At 46.3% G+C, this 24,213-nt stretch overlaps 2 protein-coding genes across 14 annotated transcripts; one reads left to right on the forward strand and one right to left on the reverse strand.

Annotated features, from left to right (window-relative positions):
• Nucleotides 1–813: 813 nt before the first annotated feature.
• On the reverse strand, nucleotides 814–3,750 carry POLE3 (DNA polymerase epsilon 3, accessory subunit). Its single transcript, XM_072842443.1, has 4 exons — nucleotides 3,306–3,750; nucleotides 3,100–3,185; nucleotides 2,665–2,783; nucleotides 814–2,381 (listed from the first exon to the last, which is right to left on the reverse strand). Exons 1-4 carry the CDS (start codon nucleotides 3,369–3,371, stop codon nucleotides 2,209–2,211), a joined length of 444 nt encoding a protein of 147 aa, XP_072698544.1. The 5' UTR covers nucleotides 3,372–3,750; the 3' UTR covers nucleotides 814–2,208.
• On the forward strand, nucleotides 3,097–21,728 carry C10H9orf43 (chromosome 10 C9orf43 homolog). Of its 13 annotated transcripts, none has more exons than XR_012038496.1 (18): nucleotides 3,097–3,202; nucleotides 3,978–4,229; nucleotides 5,624–5,731; nucleotides 7,318–7,517; nucleotides 7,620–7,770; nucleotides 11,436–11,514; nucleotides 12,769–12,869; nucleotides 14,565–14,631; nucleotides 15,385–15,548; nucleotides 16,226–16,376; nucleotides 16,977–17,037; nucleotides 17,329–17,396; nucleotides 17,511–17,537; nucleotides 17,622–17,709; nucleotides 17,809–17,912; nucleotides 19,985–20,064; nucleotides 20,969–21,035; nucleotides 21,246–21,728. XR_012038496.1 is itself a non-coding variant. In XM_072842431.1 (18 exons), the coding sequence occupies exons 4-18, from the start codon at nucleotides 7,367–7,369 to the stop codon at nucleotides 21,387–21,389; spliced, it is 1,527 nt and encodes a 508-aa protein (XP_072698532.1). In that variant the 5' UTR covers nucleotides 3,098–3,202; nucleotides 3,978–4,229; nucleotides 5,624–5,731; nucleotides 7,318–7,366; the 3' UTR covers nucleotides 21,390–21,728. The 13 variants fall into 13 exon arrangements, 11 of the variants coding, with proteins under 11 accessions (XP_072698543.1, XP_072698532.1, XP_072698534.1 ...); XM_072842431.1 differs by lacking the exon at nucleotides 17,809–17,912 and adding an exon at nucleotides 20,341–20,468 and having other exon boundaries at nucleotides 3,098–3,202; XM_072842433.1 differs by lacking the exon at nucleotides 17,809–17,912 and adding an exon at nucleotides 20,341–20,468 and having other exon boundaries at nucleotides 3,098–3,202; nucleotides 3,978–4,205.
• Nucleotides 21,729–24,213: the final 2,485 nt, after the last annotated feature.

The following is a 24,213-nucleotide window of genomic DNA, read 5'->3' on the forward strand; positions in this document are numbered from 1 at the left end:
TCCCATTCCCAGGAAATATGCTTTTTTTCTTAGGTAGTCAAAGTTCGGGAAGACCTAAAGCCATGTGGAGAGTTCTTCTGGGGGATGCATTAACTGGAGACTTACAAGGTAGTAGAGACAGATTGGAATAGATGGTGAGGCAAGCCCTCAAGCAGGTTTTGTGTACCAGGTTTAAGTATGGATTAAATGGAAGCAGTGAGGGCCTGGAACATAGCAATGTTCCAGGATGATCCACTTGGCAAGCAGTACTTGGGGGAAGTTGGGGGGCAGCAGACAGGTGGCAGGACACAGTTCAAAGAAGCCACAGGAGTCCAGAAGGGACTTGAGAACTTAGCTGAGTGATGCTCATGGGAATTAGGAAAGGATGTTTCTGCTGTGGACAGGGAAAAAGCCACCAGATCTAATGACTCCTGGGGTTGCAAGTTTAAGGAATGTTATTTATAAACTCGTGACTTGAAAGTTATGTAGATTAGAGGTAATAAAGCATTGTGGTTGACATCATGAAGGTAAAAGTTCTCCTTTATAGGATTTCAGAGTTCATACTTGAAAGCATGTAGGACAGTACCAAACACACAATAGGGACTCGATAAATATGGAGTCATTAAGCAACTAGTAACCATAGGGTGCCCAGCAGAGCCATAGAAAAGCTCTTGTCATGGTCGAAGAGCAGCATCTGCTGGTCATCCAAGGCAACGCAGGATCCCAGATTTACAAAGACCTGGCCCAGTCTACCTTCCAAAAACCATATAGGGATGATCAGTGAGGGTCCTCCCCCAAAGTATAGTATAAACAAGCAAGATGAAACAGGAGTCATCACTGTTAACAAGAATGTTCTTTATTTGTACAAAGCATTATAATTTTCCTCAACATTCTTCATTTATTTGTCAACAAACTCTTGACTATATTCATTAAACAAATTAACAGTGTCAAACTACATACATTTGACTATCTGTCAACCTCCAAGCGCTCAACTTAGAGACAAACAAAAAAGTGCTTGGAGCACCAAATATCAAGAGAAAAAAACAACAACAACAAAAAAACAACTCTGAGAAAGGTCGACAGAATTACTTTAGAAGCAGTTAAAGGGGATGGATTTTTTTGCAGTAGGGATTAGATTCCTGAGCACCATCAGATTTCTGCACTTTGGGACATTAAGCAGGTTATCAAAGATCCTGGGTTGGGAGATGTGACAAAAGGAGGAAGAGAGAAAGTGGGAATGGGGAACAGAGGAGAGGCAGAAGGGAGACAGGGAAGGGAGACGCAAGAGGGAGAAAGTTGTGCCTAAAAGAAATAAAGTTTGGAATTCGTCATGAATTAAAGAATGAAAAACAAAAGTCACAAGCCTGGGAAATGGACTATGAGAAGAAAAAGCCTGGGGTTTTATACCTTCCAGGAGGTGACCATAAATCCTAAAGCCATAGAGTGGCAGGCAATGAGGTGCATCTGAGACTAAACCGTCTGGTTTTTTTTTTTGGGGGGGGGAGGGGTAAGATATTGGCACACGTGCTTGACGAGTTCCACTTTACACTAATGATTTAGAAGCATATGCACCCAGAGGACAGCACCCCAGCAGGTCAAATGCCTACCAGGCAACATAAAGGAGCTCCACGCCTAGTGGGTCTGGAGAAATAAAAATTCAATCAATGTTAACGCCAAGTGAAAAGACAACAGATTTCATTTCCCCCCCATAACCTTTTAGTAGTTTCCTAAAGCTAAACCATCCCAACCACTTATAACAAGCTAGTACTGCCAAATCCTATACAATCAAAACAGACCAACCATGCTCAAAAGCCCCAATTTTTCCTGAGCTTTGACTGCCTCTGTGACCTGGAACACAGCAGGCAGCATGGAAATCATTATTACTTTTTTTTTTTGGGGGGGGTGGTGGTGGTGGTGATGGATGGGGACCAAAAAACTGCCAGACCACATATATAAGTAATAAGAGATCAAATCGACTAATTAAATTTAGCCGCTCAGAATCCCTCTCGTCAAAAAGTCATTACCTTCAGAACTGACTTAGCAAAATGGGACTCTGCTATTCAGATGCTCTGACGGAAGCGCTGGTTTTGGTCATTTTAGTCAGTTTTTATTTTGATCTTCTCAGGCTCTTCTGGCGAGGCCCACTCTCCCCAGCAGGGAAAGAACCTCTCAGGACCGCACCACGTTTCAGGGCGGTACCTGCCAAGGTGCCAACGTCTTCCCGTCCCACTAGTTGTCTACTTCCTCCTCTTCGTTCTGTTCTTCTTCTTCCAGCCTTTCTTCGTCTTCATCGTTGTCCTCATCTCTGCCCTTGTCTTGCTCCTCTGCATCGGTTTTTTTGTCTTTGTCCTTCTTCTTCTGCTCGGAAGCTTCCTTCTTGCCTTTCTGCTCTCTCCTGTACGCTGTGAGGAGGAAGGCGGTTAGCAGGCAGGGCTGGACCAAACCCACCGCAAGCAGCCAACTCCGCTGCACAACCGGAGAAGCTGGGGCCGGGAAGGAACAGTGAATCTGCTCGGCATCACAAATCAGATCAGATTCGGCGCCCATCGAACGGATTCCGAGTCGCAACCAGATACTCGGTTCCTGTTCCTACGCAGACCCCAGCTGCGAAGGCTCAGCGCGGCCAGGTGAGCCGGTCACACGGGACGGACATCTCCTTGGCCGCACAGAGCAGAGGGACGTTACCTTCCAGAGCTTCTTTCAGGGGGGTGACGAACCGCTGGAACTCCATCTCCTCCATGGCTGAGAGCACGTCACTGGCGTTCAACGTCTTGCGTTTTCCCTTCATCGCGAAGTTGTTGGCACTGAAACAAAAGGGAGATTCGAGCGTGAAACGGGGCAGGGCAAAGCCTAGGTCAGGGATGCTCGGATGCGTCCCTCCCCTTCCCTGCACAAAAGGGTCGTTTTATTTTGCTTCAGACCTCGCGAGCCCTGGACGAGGGCGCGACCTCCGCCGCACCGCGGGAGGGCCCACCTGTTGGGGGTTCGCGACTCCAGGGTGCGGAGTGGGGACCGGACGGGGGGGGGGGGTCTGTGCGGCTCCCTCCCTCCCTCCCTCCCGCCCCAGCCCCAGCCCCAGCCCCAGAGGAGCTCTCGCCGGCTCCGCCCGGCCCGGCTCACCAGGAAGTGGCGTACAGCACGAAGACGCTAGCGGCGCGGGAGATGGCGCTGCGGGCCTCCTTGGAGATGTTGACACCGTCCGGGAGCTGCGAGAAGAGCGCGGGTGAGTAACGCTGCGGCCCGGGACCCGGGACCCGGACCCCGGACCCGCTCCCCCGCTGCCGGCTCGTCCGCCCCGCGCCCACCCGCCAGCCGGGGCTGCCCACCGCTTCCTTGATGATCCTGGTGATGACAGCATTGGGCAGGTTTAGGTCCTCGGGCCTCTCCGCCATGGCCGCCGGCGCCGCGGCCCGCCTCCGCCTCGAGCCTCTCCTCCAGGCCGCTCCGGCGTCCGGACTTCCCGCGTCGCCGCGCGCTGACCCAAGGAGGCTTCCGTCCCGCCCCCCGGGGCCCACGCTGCGTCCCACAGTGCCCCGCGCGCCATTGCCTCCCTCAGCACCCGGCCCCGCCCCCGCCTCGAGTCGCCCGAGCGTCCGAACTCTGCACGCCGCTACGGCGTTGGCCTTCCCGGGTTCTCGTCCGGCCTCCCCCCGGGGACCCAGCGGCCCCTTCCCAGGCTCGTGCCCCTGCTGCTGGCCGCCGCCACGTCTAGAGACTCCTCCTTCAGCTCAAGTATGGCTCACCGGAGCTTCCGTCCCTTCCCCACAGTGCTCTGCGCCGTTGCCTGGCAACGGCGGGCGTGGGCGACGGAGGCGTGGGCGGGGCTCCTTCCGACGCGGGGCGGGGCCTCGCCGCGTCTCGGCGTCGGCGCGGGCGTCGGGCTTTGCGGCCGGATTCGGCTTCCCGGCCGCCCGAGGCCCGCTGTCCCGCTCTGCGGTACCGGAGCGAAGCGGGTATCTTTAAAAAAAAAAAAAAATTTTTTTTTTTTTTTCTTTCAGTTCTGCGGGACCTGATGTCCGTCTTGGAGCTCTTCACCCCTCCCAGCTTTGCCATAAGCGCAGTACGGAGAACCGTCGCCTGGAAGTGCTGCACGCAAACTCCTTTGCGGGCGCAGCGCTAAGGCTGGGGACATAGACGCGGGCGGGGCTCGCCTCGGGCCTGGGTTCGGGCCGCCCAGGAGGAGAGCGCGGCCTTGCGTTCACTCAGAGCCAAACCCTCAGCCTTCTGTGTGTCTTTTACTTCGTTGACTTGTGCATAATACGTCTTTCCCAGTCGCAAGCATCATTAGCATGGTGTTGCACTGGCTTTTAGGTTGCATCATTGCATAGAAATTATTCTCATTCTCCCTGAGCTCGAATGCTTTTTTTTTCCCCCGTAAAATGTGCTGTCTTATGTCACCCTTAATTTACCTTTTTTTTTTTAAAATATATTTTTAAATTTATTCATGAGAAACAGAGAGAGAGAGAGACAGGCAGAGACACATGCCGAGGGAGAAGCAGGCTCCATGCAGGGAGCACGATGCAGGACTCGATCCAGGGTCTCCAGGATCACGCCCTGGGCCCAAGGCAGGCTAAACCGCTGAGCCACCTGGGCTGTCTTTAATTTACTTATTTTTGAGTAATTTCTTTCTTTCTTTCTTTCTTTCTTTCTTTCTTTCTTTCTTTCTTTCTTTCTTTCTTTCTTTCTTTTCTTTCTTTCTTCCTTTCTTTTTTTTTTTTTTTAAGATTTTACTTGTTTATTCATGAGAGACACAGAGAGGCAGAGACATAAAGGGAGAAACAGGCTCCCTGCAAGAGGCTGGTGCTGTGGGACTCCATCCCAGGCCCCGGGGGATCACCATCTGAGCCAAAGGCTGATGCTCAACCACTGAGCCCCCTCAGGCATCCCTATTTTGAGTAATTTCTACCGGGAACGTCAGGCTGGAGCTCATGACCACAGAGTCATGATCAAGAGTCACATGCTCTACCTCCTGAGCCAACTGGGTGGGCATCCCAGTTTTCCAGCTTTTGACAGAGACATAAGTACAGAGAAATACTTCCCTATTAGGAGAAAAACACCAGCAAACGTGATGATAAAGAGCAACTGGAACTGGATTAGTTAGAGATTATAGGGTTTGGTGGGGGAAACTCTCCATTTGGATGTAACAGGTCTGGTTTAAAGATACCAGGAGGCTCTCAGCTCCAATTGCTGTATAGTTGGAACTGTGAGCCGTGATGTCATATATTTTGATCTTTAAGAGGAACCAGAAATCTGAACACCGTGGACTATCTCCACTTAAAAAAAAAAAAAGATTCAAAGTGCAGGCCAAGCAAAACAAGTCATAGGGCAGCTGTGATGCCATGCCAATGCTGCGCTCTCTTTGGTCTAATTTATAAGCTCTTGAGAACAAGGACTTATTTTGTTCATTACTGTTCTCTATGCCTGTTACAGGTCCCATCACATATATGGTAGTCAGTAAATGTGTTGGATAAAAGGAAGAAGAAATGGATACTGTCCGTAAAAAGTTATTAGGAACAAAAAAGTTATTAGGGATCAGGTGGTAGTGATCGCCTAAAATATTTCTAGAGAGAGAAAGATGATACTGTTTGTTGATCCTATATTATATATCATACGTAAAAATATATTATTTCTCTTAATGCTTTAGGGATTTTTCTTCCCCTCTTTATATGAGGAAACAAGCTGAGAGAGTTGAAGTCACTTGCCTACGACCATACAGCCAGTAAATGAAAAGCCAGAGGCCTCTGATGTGACTGTGAGTCTGCTGATTTGGTGCTTGAGCAAACCCATTGGTTTCTGCTGGGTATTTTTTTTTTAAGATTTTATTTATTTATTCATGAGAATAGACAGAGAGGAGAGAGAGAGAGGCAGAGACACAGGCAGAGGGAGAAGCAGGCTCCATGCAGGGAGCCCGACGTGGGATTCGATCCCAGGTCTCCAGGATCAGGTCCTGGGCTGTAGGTGGCACTAAACCGCTGAGCCACCAGGGCTGCCCTCTGCTGGGTATTTTAGCTGCCTGTATGAAAAAGGAGCATATTGGGCAGCCCCGGTGGTACAGCGGTTTAGCGCCGCCTGCAGCCCAGGGTGTGATCCTGGAGACCCGGGATCGAGTCCCACGTCGGGCTCACTGCATGGAGCCTGCTTCTCTCACTGCCTGTGTCTGCTTCTCTTTCGGTCTCTCTGAATAAATAAATAAATAAATCTTTAAAAAAAAAAAAAGAAAAAGGAGCATATTGAAAAATGAAGCATGTTTTCCAAAGGTTATGAGCCCATCTAAAGCCATCTCAAGCATTTCTGTGATTATATTCTGATTTGATAGGACTTTTTGGAGACGGGTGGTGTCTTCTCCCCAATGGCTAATGAAGGGGAAAAGGGAAGGATGCCAATACTTATTTTGAATTATGTGCCAGACCCTGTAATATCCATTAACTAATTTTTGTAATGACCCCGTGAAACAGGCTTATCCTCATTTTGCAGATGAGGAACTTGTAGCTCAGATTGCTTAAGTCCCAGGTTACTCAGCTAACTGGCCAAGTGGGAGACTTTATGAGGTCAATCTGCTCCAAAAACTCTTGCCACTCTACTTCATGCTGAGATGTTTTCATACTTCCTTGTTACCCAGTCTTTTAAAAATTTTGATTATAATGTAGTCAAATATTGTGTTATAATATAGTGATGCAACAATTCTATATATTTCTCAGCAATCATCCCAATAAATATACTCTTAGTCCCTATCACCTATTTCACGCTTACCACCCCCTCACCTCCCCTGTGGTGACCAGTTTGTTCTGTATAGTTAAGAGTCTGTTTTCTGGCTTGTGTCTTTTCTCTCTCTCTCATTTTATATCTTAAATTCCACATGAGTGAGATCGTATGATATTTGTCTTCTCTCTGTCTGACTTATTTCACTTAGCATTATACCCTCTAGCTCCATTCATGTTGTTGCAAATGGCAAGAGTTCATTCTTTTTAATGGCTGAGTAGCTTGTTACCCAATTTTTTTTCTTTAAAGATTTTATTTATTTGAGAGAGAGGTAGTGAGAGAGAGCACGAGCAGGGAGGAGAGGGAGAAGCGGTCACCCTGCGAGCAGGGAGCCCGATGTGGAGCTCCATCTGAGGACCCTGGGATCATGACCTGAGCTTAACTGACAGGCACGTAACCGACTGAACCAACTGAGCCACCCAGGCACCCCAGCTTGTTACCCAATTCTTAATTATCCTGTGACCATCATTTATGTGTATAGGTTCAATAGAAATATTTTATGCTTTGAGACCAAATTAAGATCTGGACTGCATGGCTAATGTATTATATGCTCTAATTGTGTGGTGGTTGTTTCTTTAGAGGGCTAGAAAGCTGCAAGATTGGCTTTTGTCCCAAACCATTTGTAGCTATGCATTTGCCAGACGAGAGTCAGTGGGATGAAACCACCTGCAAGTTGGCTATTTGTCAGCATCCACAGTGCTGGGCAACGATCCGCCGGATTGAGAGGGGCCACCCTCGAATCCTGGGCACCCCCCGCAAAACAACTATCGATGATGAAGGTGAATTAGTCAGCCCTGCTTCTTCCTTACAATATCCTTGAATTATTTCTGTTTGGGTCCCTTTTGACATACCACATGTTTTCTTCTGGTCTATTTTCTCAGACAAACTCCCGATGCTCACCATTGTAAACATGTCAGATTCCTGCATACGGGCCAAGAGACTTGCTCATCATCATTTATCAGGATTTACCTTTACCAAACCTCCCTCTTTATTGTGTCCTGGTTCAAAGGTTCACTCCAAATTTCAAGGCAGGTAAATTATCATGGAATCCTCTTTTATGAGCCTCCTATCTCAAAATTCTGGCTTGACTTCCTTCACCCATGTAGTAGACCTTGACCAGTTCAGTTAGAGAAATGGAATTAGGTAGTGGGAAAGCATTATTTGTGTTGTAGGAGTTAAAATAGGGGTGTGTTACTTTGCTAGGGTCATCCTAACAAAGTACCCTAGACTGTGTGGCTTAAACAACACAAATTTAGTTTTTCACAGTCTAACGGCTAGAAGTCCAAGATTAAGGTGTTGATAGTTGTTTTCTGGTGAACTGTTTCTCCTTGCCTTGTAGGTGACCATTTTCTCCCTATGTCTTAACATGGTTTTCCTTCTGTGTGTCTTTGTCCTAATTTCCTTCCTTCCTTTCTTCCTTTCTTTCTTTTTTTTTCTCTTTTTCTCTTTTTTCTCTTTTCTTTTCTTTTCTTTCATTTTATTTATTTGAGAGATAGAGAGCCGTGCCAGAGAGCCGTGCCATTTATTTGAGAGACAGAGTGCATGTGCCAGAGGAAAAACACAGGCCAGGGGAGGGGCAGAGGGAGAAGCAGACTCCCCACCGAGCAGGGAGCCCAGTGGACATGGGGCCCAGGACCTGGGGTTCATGACCTGAGCCGAAGGCCCACGCTTAACTGACTGAGCCATACAGGCGTGAAACTTTAAATTAAGTTTTAAATTTTAATTCCAGTATAATTTACACAGTGTTATATTAGTTTCAGGTGTAGGACATAGTGATTCAACCATTCTCTATGTTACTTAGTGCTCGTCATGATAAGTGAACTCTTAATCCCTTAATTTCCTCTTCCTCCTTTTTTTTTTTTAATTTATTCATAAGACACACAGAGAAAGGGGTAGAGACACAGGCAGAGGGAGAAGCAGGCCCCATGCAGGGAGCCCTATGTGGGACTCGATCCCGGGTCTCCAGGATCAGGCCCTGGGCTGAAGGTGGCGCTAAACTGCTGAGCCACCCGGGCTGCCCTAATTTCCTCTTATTTTTTTTTAAATTTTTTTATTTATGATAGAGAGAGAGAGAGAGAGGGGCAGAGACATAGGCAGAGGGAGAAGCAGGCTCCATGCACCGGGAGCCCGACGTGGGATTCGATCCCAGGCCTCCAGGATCGCGCCCTGGGCCAAAGGCAGGCACCAAACCGCTGCGCCACCCAGGGATCCCTCCTCTTCTTAATAACAGCATGAGTCATATTGGATTAGGACCTATCTACCTCTCTGTGTGACTTCATTTTACCTTAATTACCTTCTTAAAGACCCTATCTCCAACTACTGAGGGGCTCAAATTGTGAGGTATTGAGGGTTAGGACTGAAAGTAAGAATTTGGGGGGCACAGCTCAGTCCACTGCAGGGGGTATCTCATCAGCCTCTGCAGGTTATCAGAACACTGTGTCTACACACACGGTCTTTCTTATCTTTTATTTTTAGGCGTGAAACTATTTGTAAGCTCTTGAAGGCAAAAGCAGTGATCTCCTTTTGAATCTACAAAGCCTAGGTGCCTAGTTAGTGCTCATTGATAGGGGAAGCTAAGGGACAGGGATCTGCAGAAAACTGAGACTTACAACATTTGGAACCCCTGTGGTTTGGAACCAAAGCACACCTAGTGGCCCCTTGTTCCTTTCTCCTGTTTAATGTAAGCAGCCCTTAGTGGTTTCCATTAGACTAAAGACAGTATGAGAAAGGGTAGGACTACTTTCTGGTTCTCTAGGACTTGAACCTTGGGAAGAAGGTGGCTTCTCCCAGTCAGGGCCTACGAAGGCAAAGATCATGACATCACTCGTGTAGTCACTCATTGAATTCACAAATGTATTTTGGTGGGGACCATTGGCTGGGTTCTGGGGATTCAGTGGCAAATAAGATACAGTCTTTACCCCTAAAGGGCTTGCAGCCTAGCTGGGGAGGCAAAGAGGGGCACTCCCAGGTGCATGGAAGCACATGGGAAGGGTTCCTCACCCAGGGCACTATAGTTTGTGCAGATGGCACTTGTGTCTGTACCTGAAATTCCAGCAGTCTGGTGAAGTGGGGGTTGCAGGTGGGAGGTGGCCACGAAGAGAGTTCTAGACTATGGAAATAACATATGCAAAGGCCTGGAGGCAAGAGGAAGTTCTTCAGGTATCAGGAGAAGAGCTCACTGAATGTGAAACAGAGCAGGAATGGGAGAGTGGTCAGAGATGAAGCTAAGGGAGCTGGAGTAGAAAGCAGTGGCCTAAGACAGTGAATCATACACATCCTGATTCTGTTAGTTTCACTGTCCTTTGAAGACTTTTTCACCTTGGGGAGTAGGAGTAAAGGAATTAATGATCACATGTTCAGCTACCCTTGATGTGCTAGCAAAGAAATATTTACATGCATTTCTGCAACATTTTCTGTGGTAGATTTAAGATGTCTCGGTGCAAATTCCTTGACACTCCTCTCCTTGAGAAATGGGGTCTGTCTCCTCCACTTGAATCTGGCAGGCTTCATGACTGCTTTGAGCAATAGATAGGATAGAAGAGATGCTGGGCCAGTTTCTAGTCCCAGGCCTTAAGGAACAGGCAGTTTCTTCTGTTTCTTAAAATACTCTGGTAGCCCTGAGCTGCCATGGGGAAGTTCAAATACCCTTAGCCTGCCCTACTGGAGGGTGTATGGTTAGATGCTCCAGTTGATGCTCCTGGATCCAGCCTTCCAGTCCTTTCCTCTAAAGAACCAGATTTGAGAGTAAAGCCATCTTGGACTCACTAGACCAGCCTTTCCCTTCAGCTGAACACCACCAAGTAACTACTACTGATCACATGGGAAGAATCATCTACCTGAGCCCGAACCAAATTCCTGACCCACACAATTGTGAAATGTAATTAAATGGTTGTGGTTTTAAGTCACTACGATTTTGGTAGTTTGTTATACAGCAATTTGTAATGGGAGCATCCTCTTGGCATACTTCTTTTGTGTTTTGTTTTCCTTTTTTTCTCACAGTGTCAATGTACCTTGTTGCAATGCCCCTATACTACTAAAGAAAACAAGTGTCGTTTCTTTGTTCCCAAAGTGCTCTTATATTCAAAGAGAAACTTAACTGACAATCAGACCCTCCTGTGTTGATAAGATAAAGTGTTAAAAAGCTAACAACTTGCTTCTAAAGGAAGATAAGATTTAGCAGAAGTACCCTGTTTTAGAGGAGCATTGTCTTGAGTGTAATTGCTTCCACCTTGCTCTTTTGCTCTTGCTAATATTGAACTAAATTTAACCTTTTTAAAGATGCGTGGTATTCAGGGGTGCCTGGGTGGTTCTGTCCGTTAAGCGTCTGCCTTCCGTTCAGGTCATGATCTCGGGTCCTGGGTTGAGCCCTGCATCCTGAGATTGAGCCCCGCATGGGGCTCTACGCTAAGTGGGGAGCCTACTTCTCCCTCTCCCTCTGCCATTGCACCTGCTTGGGCCCTGTCCCTTAAATGAATAAATAACAGCAACAAAAAAAGCAATGGCCTACATCACAATGTCTGTTTTGGAGGTGTTCTAGAACAAACACATACAACTTAAGTAAATGAGGAGACCCTACATTCATTTAAGTATTAACTCTCAGGTTTTCTGCGGATAAGCAGAAGGCTTTTCCTCATAGCACTGTCATCCCAGTAAGTCTTTTGTGTTCCTATATCATATTTGGAAACTCATTTTTTTAGGCCTCAGAAGGATTTACCTAACAAAGATGTAATCGGCAATACTGATAGATCTCCTAAAGTAAATCACAGATTAACAAAGGTACTTCCTCAGCATTTTCTCTTTACTAGTGGGAATACAATATCTGTCTCTGTTTAACATTGAGGGTGACTATAATCCAAATAATGGCAATGATAACTAATATTGGGCCCTTAAGTGCTGGTCTGCAGAGATGCCTATACGTACTATATAGTTTCCAGAAATCCCAGACACCAGTGGGATTGATTTTTGGCTGTTTGGCATGGGTAAGACTTTCCTGTCTGTATCCTACATAGAGCATGTTCAGCTACTAAGTAAACCCTATCATCTCATAATATGGGGAAATTAGAATGCTGGAATGTCACACCTAAAATGGGCCTTCAGATCATCTACTTTGACAACTGTCAAACTTTTTAAACTATGACCTACAGTAAGAAATACATTTTGCAACAAAAGAGCATAAAACAATACTTACCCTAATTATGAGTGATCTACTCTGCTATTTTCTGTCCTATTTTACGTTTTTTTTTGAGAGGGAGAGAGAGCAGAAGTGCAAGTGAGGGGAGGGACAGGGGGAGGGGAGAGGGAGAATCTTAAGCAGGCTCCATGTTCAGCATGGAGCCTGATTTGGGGCTTGATCCCGTGACCCAGGGATCACGACCTGAGCCGAAATCAAGAGTTGGCTGTTTAACTGAGCTACTGAGGTACTCCACAACCCTATTTTTAATAGGTTTTTTTCCCCTCCTTCCTGTATCCTACCAGGGGTATGGACAAGATGGTTTATAAGGTTTCCTTAGCACCACTGTTCTAATATCCTAAATGGCTGAACGTGAAAAGTGTTGTGACCTTACCTTTTATGTAGATGTCTCTAATCATAGACCGGCTATAAAAGCAGAAAACTTGCTTCTGTCTCTACCAATTTCCTCCCTGTTCTCAAATTGTATTGTGTTATCTGAAAGGGATCTAAGTGTTTGGAGTGGAGTAGGTGGAACGAGTAGTGTTCCCTCAGGTAAGCCCCAAGTAGTTACTCCCTTAGATGTATGGGGTGGGGAGTTGCTCAGTGCCACCCTAATGTCACAGGGAGGTGGGGGGTAAGACTTCACTGAAAGTGTTCACTCTTGTAGACACCTGTACTGCTGTCAGGTTTCTCGAGGAATTGTTACGAAGACAGTATGGGGAAGAGAAATATCTTTTTATTGTCTTATGCACTACCTGACCCTTTTCATTAGCATGATAATTCAGTTTTTAGGCCTGTCCTGAATACTAGCAGGAGCTGGCACCTTCTAGCCATCCATAGGCTTTATATCTTTCTCTTAGCTTTCAGTGCTGAATTTGAATGAGACACAACTTCCCAGCCCTCAAGATGTTAGAAATATGGTTGTAATCTGGATCCCAGAACAACCAGAGAAGCAGATGAGGTGAGTATTGTGTCCAGAACTTGGGAGCCTTCCAGCCTTCTATTCTGCCCTTTGCAGGCCTCCTATCTGTCATCTCCTTTTTAGCCACCTCATTGCCAGTGACAGGAGGCCAACTAGAGAAGGTTATGGTCTCTTGTACTTGCCTCTTGCTCCACTGTGGTTCTATTTAATGCACTTTCCACTTCCTGTGGTGAGGCTTCTCTACATCAAGTCCTACGTGGCAGTAAATAGCATGCAAGACTGGGCCTGTGTATTGTGAGGTCTAAGAAACAGATACTTCCTATCAGTTTTTCTTTTCTTATTTTATTTATTTTTTTCTTTTCTTTTTTTTTTTTTTAAAGATTTTATTTATTTATTTGAGAAAGTGAGAGATAGCAAAGGGGGAGGGGCAGAGAGAGAGAGAGAGAGAGAGATTGGCAGACTCCCCACTGAGCAGGGAGCCTGACATGGGGCTGATCCCTGGAACCTGGGATCATAACTTGAGCTGAAGGCAGATGCTTAACTGACTGAGCCATGCAGGCAGCCCTTCTCAGTTTTTCTTATTAGCCATCTCCAGCTAGTGAAAACATTTTCAGTGAAGCATGTGACTCTTTGGTCTCAGCTACAACTGGCACAGTGGCACAAAATAAATAGCATGTTGGGATCCCTAGGTGGCTCAGTGGTTTAGTGCCGCCTTCAGCCCAGGGCATGATCCTGGAGTCCCGGGATCAAGTCTCACGTTGAGCTCCCTGCATGGATCCTGCTTCTCCCTCTGCCTCTCTCTTTCTCTTTCTCTGCCTTTCATGAATAAATAAATAAAATCTTAAAAAAAATGAAATAGCATGTAGAACTTGTGTACAAAGCAGAAGGATTTGGCCAAGGCCCAAAGGCTTGCTAATACTGATAATCTTTAGAAGAAAGTGTTTGGCTTTTCTCTCGTAAATGCTGAGGCTTTCAGGTTCTGTTAAGTGACTAGATATGACATGTTTTAAGAATTTCTTATTTTATTTTTTAATGATCCTATCAGTGCTTCTGCATATATGCATTTGTGTGTGTGTATGTATATGATGTAAACAAACAAACAAAAAATACCCCTAATGGTATATTTCCTTTCATGTAAAAAAAAGCCCAGAGGTGGGTTGGCCAGGTCTAGTGCATTAGCTCCATGAGGTCATCAGAAACTGGCTCTCTGGTCATCATCCTTCGTCCATGACTTTCATTTTCTCATGGGGTATCTCATGGGGTCTTTTAAGATCTAAGTTGACTGCTAGAGCTCCAGCCATCATATCCATGTTCCAGGCAAGGAGGTGGAAGATGACAGAGCAAAAAATACTTGAGCACCTCCTCTGTGCCAAGCAGTAAAGAATCTAGTGAAGAAACAAATAGACTTGCTCCCTATCCTCCTAGAGTCTTGTGATGGTGGTAGGGGGTGGGGTTGGGGGTCCTCAGGCCTTACAAATGTCACCAGACTTAAGTATATAATTACTAATTTGGATTAATGCTTTGAAGGCAAATAACTGGATTGTATGAGAGAATAGTAGGGCACCTAATGTAGACGTGAGATTAGGTCTTCTTTTTCCAAAGCTTCTGGGCAGTTGGTTCCTCTAGGCTTCCAACCAGCCATCTTTGGGTACTGAATAGAGGATAGAAATCTTCAAATATCCTTGGTGCTTCTGTTTGAGAGGTCTGGGAATAAGCTGTGGTTATTCTTTCAAGTCCAGCTGAGAAGAAGCATGTTGTTCCCAGCCAGGACTGGAGGAAGGGAAGAATGAAATCTACAGTGGTAAGTTGGATATATTGGCCAAACCTTTATGAGACTAGACTGTAGAGTTTTGTTTTGTTTTTCCTTTCTGGTGCCTTCCCCTTTCCCCCATTCTTATTAAATAAAAGTTGCCAAAGAAAACCCCTTTTAAGGAATAATTATCAAAGCATTTTCTGTTCAGAGACTCTCTTCCCTACCTCCTCCCTGTAGGAAGGTGAAAGGCATCTTGAAGAAAAGTTAGGAGGAAGTGTTGGATATTCGGGGGTAGTTTTTGACTAACTAAAGACAAATTCCCAGTGTGATAGAGGGAGAGCTTCAGTGGACTAGAGGTTACAATGTCCTGGGGGTTCTCATCTCATGCCACCAATTATGGGTAAATATAGCCTTGGGTAAGTCATAGAACCAGAAGGTTGCTACATCTGCTACCGTAGTGTCTCGGTCCACTTTGTTCATTGCTGAATCCCCAGTGCCAGTCCTGTACCTGGCACATAGTTGGTCAATAAATATCTATTCAGTTTGCTCAGTGAATGAATTAATAACGCTTTTGGGAGAAAACCAGAAACAATTAATCCTTGTGACCTGAATTCAACAATCGGGTGGGGAGCCAGAGAGGGAAAAATACGGTGGCCTTCATGGTGCAGAGGATGGGGAGCTGCTGGAGCGGGTCTGGAAACAGGGAGCTTGGTGTGCCAGGGTTTTGTTTGGGAGGCCCGGATGTTGACCGGAAGGAGTGGCACTCAAGAGAGTACTTCATTTCCATTTTTGCTTTTCTAGAAAGACAGTTTTCTCAATGAAAAGCAGAAAACAGAAACACAGCTGGGACCTCCGGAGATGATTGTGCCCCCTCCGTCGCCAGTAAACTTTTTTGAGCAACTAAGTACAGAGTCCATACCTTTCTGGAACCAGTTTGACATGGTCCCTCAGGATCTACTGAAGGAGTGAGTATCTCTGAAGCCTGGGGGAGAGCCAGAGTACATGCTCCTCTCTGAAGCAGCAAAGGCATGAAGAAACATGCTCTTTCTGAGGAGGGAAGGGAGAAAATTGTCCTGCCTGCTTGTTCAGTGAGTTCTGAGATTTACGAATGTACAGTAATCACCGCCAATTATCAAGTACTTAGCACTTGTCAGTCTCTGCCTGTTCTCTTATCTGAACCTCCAAGAGGCACTATTACTCTCTTTTTCTTCCTATTTTTAAAGTAAGGTGTACATTCAACGTGGGGCTCGAACTCACGACTCTGAGATCAAGCGTTGCACGCTTCACCGACTGAGGTGGCCAGGTGCCTCCACTCTCTTCTTCATGGATGAGTTATGGATAAGTGAGAGGCAGAGAGGAATGTGGCTTGGAGTGAGACAGCCTTTGGATTTCATATTGAAACATCCTGGTTTTGATACTTTATCGAGCATATTTATGCTTCGTTCCCTCATTTGCAAAATGGGGATAAGAAGGCCTGTCCTGATGAGTTGGAAGGTGTTACCTGATGAGTGCCTGTTGGCATAGGCTTTTTCAGGCCCAGAGTAGAAATTTATTCAAATTTGGAGCCCTTTTCATCCCTTTTTTCCTCAGCCATGCTTACCAAGAGGAACTGTTGCTGACTGCCTGTCTCTGTCCCCTTCAGCCTCTTGCCCAATGAAGGGAAAACCATGCCTTCTCTGGAGATGAAGACACAATTGGCCATGATGAAGAAGAAACCACCCCTGGAAAAGAGCCGACCCGACAGTGCCATTTCTGCTAAGATGTTTTTATCTGTACACCGTCTCACCCTGCAGGTGAGAGCTAGGGAGCCTTGAAGAAATGTCTAGGTCCAAATCCAAACTCATTTGTCTTCAAGGCTAGAAGAGGTTTTTTGTTATTTTATTTTATTTTATTTTATTTTATTTTATTTTATTTTATTTTATTTTATTTTATTTATTTTTTCATTCATTCATGAGAGACACAGAGATAGAGGCAGAAGGAGAAGCAGACTCCATGCAGGGAGCTTGATGTGGGACTTGTTCCCGAGTTTCTGGGATCGTGACCTGAGCTGAAGGCAGACGCTCAACCGCTGAGCCACCCAGGCATCCCAAGGCTGGAAGAGTTGACTTTCTCTTTCTTCTTATTTCTCTCCACCTTTCCACGCTGGACCTAAGCCCCACAGAAGGACTGGGCTATATGTAGGTGAAAGCCAGTGCATGGGGAGGGGTTTGAGGAATGTTCCGTTTCTTCCGCAGTTTGTTCCCTGCCCCGTTTCCTCTCGCCAGAGCCCAGGTACGAGGCTGGTTGCACTGGGTTCTCAAACAGTGCTTGTCGGCTGGGTACCTGCATGTGAGGGGTATGTTTTGGGAAAAGGAAGCACCTTCAGTAGAGCTTTTCTTCTTTTTTCTCTCCAGAGACCAGCATTGAGATATCCTAAACATTTGAATAAATTCTATTATAACCTAAACACAGAAGGTAGGTTTTCTTGGTACCACCAGATCCTCCGGCCCTGTCCCCCCTCAGCCCACAGTTCTCATACTTGGTCTTGCTCACAATTTGATATGTTTGTGGCCATAGTCACATAGGATCATGTGTAGAACTGAGGAAACTGCGGATTCAGGAAGCAGCCCCCAACCCTCCCCATTACAAATGGCTCGGTTCTGATAGAGGATGTCCCCATTGTGGAGCAGGGCCCAGCAAGCAGCCCCCCGGGAAAGCTGGGAGCTGTCTGGGAGAAGAGGATTGAGCTGGGGCTCTGGTCACTAGGTCACAAGAAGCAGCAGTGGCAGCAGAAGCAGCTGCAGCAGAAGTTGAAAACACCACCTAGGAGACAGGTAGAGTGGCTGTGAGGGAAGCCCTAGGACTGGCTGGGACTGGGCTGAGGGGAGCAGCCTGAACTGGAAAGCGGTGCACGAGGTGTGAGTCTCCTGTTCTCTGTCTGGTTCTAGATACAGAGAGTTCCTGTCAGCTTGCAGGTATTTCCTTCTTTCAGACTCTTTGTGAAATGTTTTCTTCACTTCCGAAGGGCCTAATTCAGTTCCTCCTCATATGGGTTTCAGGAGGCCAAAAAGAAACCCAAGAGTGATCCCGGGAGCCAGGACATTTTGCACAAATGTTCAGGTGCCGTGGCTTATGGCCCACGCTATGGTAAGGAGAATATGGGCTTGGGAGGGATGGAATCTCAGGACGTAGCTGAGGGCAGGAAAAGCTGAACATGTCTGTTATTTTGGGACCTGCCTTTGTTAGGTATTCAGAATTCTCGGAACGTTCTGGCTTGGCTGGGCTACCGTGCATCATCCTTCTATCAAATATTTACTAAGGAAGCAAGCTGGGCCAGATGTCTGCTTTGTGTGAGCATTCAAGAGAGGACCATGAGCATGAGTCAGAGTCATTTTTTCTCAGGTCTTTAGGAAAAGCAGAGTGGTTTGAGAAGGAAGAGCAAGCAATGAGTCAGAACAGAGCCAGGGCTCCTGACTAGCCCCAAGAGGGTTCTAAGGAAGCAGAATCCAGCCTCAGCACCCTCTTCCCAGCCACAAATCAGTCCCTGGAGGCTCAGGTTGAGATCAGCACATTAGATCCTTCCAGGAGGCAGGTGGCCAATTCTTGACAGGTGATCCTTTTCCTCTGCTGAAGACCTGAATAGGTAGCTCTCCTTTTTGGAATCCTTATCACATGTCTGAGCTGAAGGATATACTTACCCTGGTCCCTCTGATGTTGCTCAGTTGGAGTGCAGAAAAAAAAAAGGGAGTGAGAATCCCCTTAAACCTTAGGAGCTGCTTTAGCCTTGCTCAGATTGGACCTTGCTGACTACTTCCTTGTCAGAATTGGCTCTCCCCTACCTCCCTGGGGCAGTGGGAGGGCTCAAGTAAGATGTTCCCTCAGAAGGGTGTTCCTCTCTCAGTTTGTTTCCCATCCTACTGGGCCCTCAGATGCCAACAGTGGCCCCTGACCTTCAGATTCAAGAAGCTTCCTGACCTTCATGTGGGAGGTAGACAAAACCAGAGCTGTGGCCCACGATGGGGCTGACGGGTCCAAGGTTAGCACCCTATCCCGGGTGGTCAGCACATCCCTGAATTCATTCAGGTGCCTTTCATTTCCTCTTCCTGATGTCTCCAATAGGAGCAGACTTGCTTGGGTGACTGGGGTGCCTTTTTGAATTATGTTCTTGGAGCAGTGGCCTGGTTGAGAAAAACTGTATGGAAGAGTTGATTTTTGCATTGGATCTTGGATGTGTGAGAGTCTTCCTGATACAGAGGAGAATCCCAGAAGTAGGAATAGACTGTGCAGATGTACCTGGGCTGTGCAGGGAACACAGTGGTCCCTCGTGGCCGTGGATTATGTAAGAGGCCATGGTAAAAAGGTCAGGCTGAAGAGGTAGGCGGGAGCTTGTATAGCTGCTAAGACGTTTGACTATGGTCATGGTGTTCTACTGTGACTGCATATTGAAATCAACTAAGGAGCTTTCCTTCTTTCTTTTTTCTTTTCTTTTTTTTTTCAGAGAGAGAGAGAGAGAGAGAGAGAGAGTGCGCACATGAGTGGGGGCAAGAGGAAGAGGGAGAGAGAATCCTAAGCATGTTCAATGCCCCAGTGCAGAGCCTGACATGGGGCTCGATCTCATGACCCTGAGATTATGACCTGAGCCCAAATCAAGAGTCAGATGCTTAACCGACTGAGCCACTCAGGTGCCCTAACTGAGGAGCTTTTAAAACCCAGATACCCAGGATGTACTCCAGGCCTATTAAATCAGAAGTTCTATTGTTGGGACCCAGGCCTCAGTGTTTTCTAGAACTTCCAGTACTTTGAGTGTGCAGTTGAGGTAAAAACCAGTGCTGGTAGGGAGCCAACGGAAGTGTTCAACAAGGGAGTTCCTCGGTGGGCTTTGCTTTTTTGCATAACTCCTCTGGTGGCAGCTTGGGAGATGTTCGTTTAGAGAAAGGGAATTGAGAAAGGAGAGGATGAATGCTAGAGGATGAATGCTTTTAGGGACTAGTTGGGGAGACAGCCGATGCAGAAGAATCCGAGAACTAGAGCTTTTTGAAGAGAGGGGTTCCATTTTCAGAAGCCAGTATGGGGACTAGGGTTGGTGCCAGAAGGTCAGAGGAATCTTCATAAACTGAAAACATAGGGTCAGGCTTCTTTTGCGGCGATGATGTGCAGATACCTGCCCCTTTGGTTTCTTGGAGGAACCCTAAGTTGTTTTTGTACACTTGACCTTAATCCCTAATTCTGTAGTAGATGTGGTCACAGTCCGAGGTGAACCGAGTCACAAATAGAACTCAGAGGCCAAACTCCTTCTCACCTCCTCTAACCTGTCTTGTCCTAGATGAGGAGTCACTTGTAGGCTAGGGGGTCAACTAGAAACCCAACAACAGGATATGAAATACGGATAAGAAGATAATTGAATTGACTTTGTGGTCACTAGGTCACAGAACTCTACTGGGTCGGAAAAGTGACAAAAAGCAGCCACAGCGGATGAAGTCAGAAGGACCCACCTCGAGACAGGTAGAAGTACTGGAACCATTGTGCCTGGGCCCTGTTTCAGTTATCTATTACTGTATAACCCACCACCTCAAAGCTGAAACCACAGTGGTTGGTTGTTTCTCAGGATTCTGAGGGCTGATTGGACAGTTTTTCTGGCGTTGTTTGATGTCACTCCTGCAGGCACCTTCAGCTGGCAGCTGGGGTGGGGCTGTTAGCCAGATTGCCTTAGTTCTCTTCTGTGAGGTCTCTCTCTCTCTCTCTCTCTTTTTTTTTTAAATTTTTATCTATTTATGATAGTCACACAGAGAGAGAGAGAATGAGAGAGAGAGGCAGAGACATAGGCAGAGGGAGAAGCAGGCTCCATGCACTGGGAACCCGACGTGGGATTCGATCCTGGGTCTCCAGGATTGCGCCCTGGGCCAAAGGCAAGTGCTAAACCGCTGCACCACCCAGGGATCCCACTGTGAGGTCTCTTTATTGTGGTTTGTTTGGGCTTCTTGACAGTATGGTAATCTCAAAAGCACTTTCTCGAGAGATGGGGCTGGACCTGGAACAGTGTCACTTCTGTTGTATTTTATTGGTCCAAAAAAAAAAAAAAAATCACAAGTCCAACCCAGATTCGAGAGAAAATGGACTCCATCTCTTGGTGGGAGGAACAGCATGCGCCTTCCAGGTTGGCCACCACCCCTGGAGGAGTCACTTGTAGGCTAGGCTTTCCCCAGTAGACAGCTGGCAATGGGACAAAGTGGGTTCTGGCTTCATCCAGTCAGCCTGGAGGGCAAAGAATTTGTGAGACAAGCTTCTCTCTTTAGTCTCAGGAGGTGGCAATTTGTCCTGTCCTCGATGTTAATTTTTTTCCAAGAAAAGCATATTTTAGAAAAACCTTTTTTTGATTCAAATTTCCTTACACTTTAATGAATTACAGGATTCCAAAAGGAGACCACAGGTGGAATACTCTGAGAATTATCCGGATTCCTTTCCTGATAAGGATGGTAAGTTACTAGGGTGGAGGAACCTTAGTAAGTCACTTAGGCCAGGGGGGGACTGAACCTGTGTTGACAAGGATGGTTTACCTCCCTGGAGGCCATAGTCCTCATCCCTCAGAATGGTCCTAAAGACACCTAGCCCTTCCTTTTCTGTCTTTCATTTGTCACAGTTGGCAGAAGGTTACAGGTACAGTTAATGGCTGGGTCTTCTTTTAGATCCTGAGTTATCCAAGACAGAACCCTCTAAAAAGGACATCAGTGCTCAGAAGGCGGTTGTGCTGGCATCCCAAGGGAGGAGCCCAGAGGACCTTTCAGACAGCACATCTAGAAGAAGGTGGAGCCCTGAGCTCAAACTGCTGAGGATTCTTCAGGCCACTGATGATGAGGATGAGGAGGACCAACTCTCTGGGTCACAGAGCTCAGAGTCTTTCAAGACTTCACAGGGCAGCCTGACTCCAGATTAGGATGCTTAGAATCCTGAGGACCCCAACCTTGGACATAAGAGCAGAAAAGAGAGAGGACTTCTGCTCCCTGGAGCCTTTACCAGGGCCTGACTGCAGGGATTCGGCTTTCTTCATTCACTTCTCCTTCCCTCTAAAATAAGTGAGGGAGAAAAAGCCTCACCCTTTTTAAACGTAGATTATTTCTCTTTCATTAGGGACAGAATAATTTTAGTAATTAAACAAAACTGCTAATTAAGGAAAAGCCTCATTCTGTTTCTGTGAGGAGGGGAGAGTTGTTTCTGTAGATCTGCTTTCTGGGTCACTTTTATCCTCACTCTGAAGCTCTAAAAGGTTTCCAGTTACAGGAGGATGTATTTTGGGGCACCTGGCTAGCTCATTCTATAGAGCGTGTGAGTCTTGATCTCAAGGTTGTGAATTCGAGCCTCACATTCAGAATAAAAATTACCAAAAAAATAAAAAATAAAAAATAAAGGAGGGGGGAAGATGAGTTTGGTCTGTGGGAACACCTACTATGTGTCTGTCTTTTCCTCTCATTCCCTGGAAATGGTTTCTTTTAGGGTTGTCACCCAATGATCGTTATCAAATAATATTTGAATTAACCCAAGAGAGTCTAAAGCTCCAGATTTTCAGTGACTGAGTCTGTGGGAATGTTTTGGTGATGCTCATAAAGACTCAGAATTTCAGACTCTCAGGGGACCTTGAATTTGGTTTTTGGAAGGATTTTTTTTTTTTAATGTTTTTGTCCTTAAAGTTTTTTGTTTTTTTTTAAATATTTTATTTATTTATTCATGAGAGACAGAGAGAGAGAGAGGCAGAGACACAGGCAGAGGGAGAAGTAGGCTTCATGCAGGGAGCCTGACGTGGGACTCGATCCTGGGACTCTAGGATCATGCCCTGGGCCGAAGGCAGGCACTAAACCGCTGAGCCACCTAGGGATCCCCTGTCCTTAAAGTTTTTAATAGAGAAAAATTTCAAAAATTTTGAAATTCAAGAGAATAATATAATGGAACTCTTAGTACGCAGAATGTTAGATGCGGGCAGTGAAAGCCCTTGCCCTGTGCCCTTGGCCTGTGAGCTGTGGTCAGGGCAGCTGGAGCCAGTTATTCTCTCCAGCTCTGCACCCAGGGTCAAGTCTTCCCATCCATGGGAGGTGGCTGGAAGAAGAGAGCCCTGGCTGTTGGTGGTACTCATTAGCACTCAGCCTCAGCCTCCAGTAGTTGGGGGTAGGATAAGAAATGATGACATCTTGTCCCTCTTGACCAGCTGTCTGTCTGGGAGCTGGGGGAGGGAGCCCTGTGTTTTTGGGCAGCAGCAATCTGGGGTAGTTGAAGTTGGGGTGGGAAAAGCAGAAACAGCTCTAAAGTCATACAGCACAGACTCAGTTCCTACTGAGCTCAAACAGTTTGCTGTATGCTGTTAGGGTCATTTTCAGAGACATAACTTTTTTTTATTTTTTCATTTTTAAAAAGATTTTATTTATTCATGAGAGAGACAGAGACATAGGTGGAGGGAGAAGCAAGCTCCCTGTGGGGAGCCTGATGTGGAACTCAATCCCAGGACCCTGGGATCACTACTCGAGCCAAAGGCAGATGCTCAACTGCTGAGACATAAGCATTTTTTTAAAAAGATTTTATTTATTTATTCATGAGAGAGAGAGAGGCAGAGACACAGGCAGAGGGAGAAGTAGGCTCCAATGCAGGGAGCCTGATGTGGGACTGGATCCCGGGTTTCCAGGATCACACCGCTGGCCGACGGCGGCGCTAAACCACTAAGCCACCAGGGCTGCCCGATAAACATTTTTAAAAATAATTGTCACTGGACAACAGTCTGTGAATGTCTCACACTTTTGTTGGAAGTGGAACTCAGGACTGGGTCTGACATCTTTTTTCCCCCCTTAAGATTTATCAATTAGTTTTAGTGAGAGAGCACGCAAGCAAGGGGAGGGGCAGAAGGAGAGGGAGAGAATCCCAAGCAGTCTGCTCACTCCAGTGGGGCTCTATCCCACGACCCTGAGCTCATGACCTGAGCCGAAATCAAGTGTCGGTCACTCAACTGACTGAGACCCCCAGGCGCCCCCTGAGATCTTTTCATAAGAGAAACCTATCCCTCATCAATTATTTGGTTCCACTAAGTACAGTTCGTACAAGAAAGACATTAAATGTTAACTCTTTTTTTAACGTTGTCTCCAAACAGACCAAATTAGAAAGCTAAAACTGCTGCCTACTCATTCCTCTCTTCCAAGCCAAATCAAAATTATATGACATCATTTGTGTTACTAGACTGAACTATACTTAGCTGAATCTTCATAATAAGAGGAGTCCAAGAATCCAAGAGGTGTTATGTGGGCTGTTTTTCTGCAAATAATTATTTCTCAAACGTACATTATATTGCAGAATGACTTGTGTGGATTAACTTGAAAATTACACCTTTTTTCAACATCTAAGCCTTCCCTCAGACCTGTCCACTCAAGCAAACTCGATTTCCAGTGGTCAGTAGTGAGGTTGAGGACAGGGCAGGGCTGAGCTTTCATTTGGTCATTTTATCTGAAGACTCAGAAGAGAAATTCTATTAACCAATACAACTATTAGTCAAGCAACTCTCAGAAATTGGCAGATTCTTTTCAGTTTTGTTGATGAGCATAAAGTTACCTTTGAATCATGACACATTTTGAATGAGAAGATGCTTGCTGTTTGAACACTGGCCTTTGCTTCTGTTTTCAA

This window comes from Canis lupus, chromosome 10, assembly GCF_048164855.1.
Source record: "Canis lupus baileyi chromosome 10, mCanLup2.hap1, whole genome shotgun sequence".
NCBI classification, from domain to species: Eukaryota; Metazoa; Chordata; class Mammalia; order Carnivora; family Canidae; genus Canis; species Canis lupus.

What these genes read in the sequence shown, in the direction of transcription:
- C10H9orf43 (XM_072842431.1), top strand. Translation starts at nt 7,367, where the DNA reads ATGCATTTGCCAGACGAGAGTCAGTGGGATGAAACCACCTGCAAGTTG. An exon ending in CACTCCAAATTTCAAGGCAG is followed by an intron (nt 7,771 to 11,435) that starts GTAAATTATCAT and finishes TCATTTTTTTAG; the next exon opens with GCCTCAGAAGGATTTACCTA. An exon ending in CCTCAGGATCTACTGAAGGA is followed by an intron (nt 15,549 to 16,225) that starts GTGAGTATCTCT and finishes TGTCCCCTTCAG; the next exon opens with CCTCTTGCCCAATGAAGGGA.
- POLE3 (XM_072842443.1), bottom strand. Translation starts at nt 3,371, where the DNA reads ATGGCGGAGAGGCCCGAGGACCTAAACCTGCCCAATGCTGTCATCACC. An exon ending in GTGCTGTACGCCACTTCCTG is followed by an intron (nt 2,784 to 3,099) that starts GTGAGCCGGGCC and finishes CTTTTGTTTCAG; the next exon opens with TGCCAACAACTTCGCGATGA. An exon ending in CCTGAAAGAAGCTCTGGAAG is followed by an intron (nt 2,382 to 2,664) that starts GTAACGTCCCTC and finishes TCCTCCTCACAG; the next exon opens with CGTACAGGAGAGAGCAGAAA.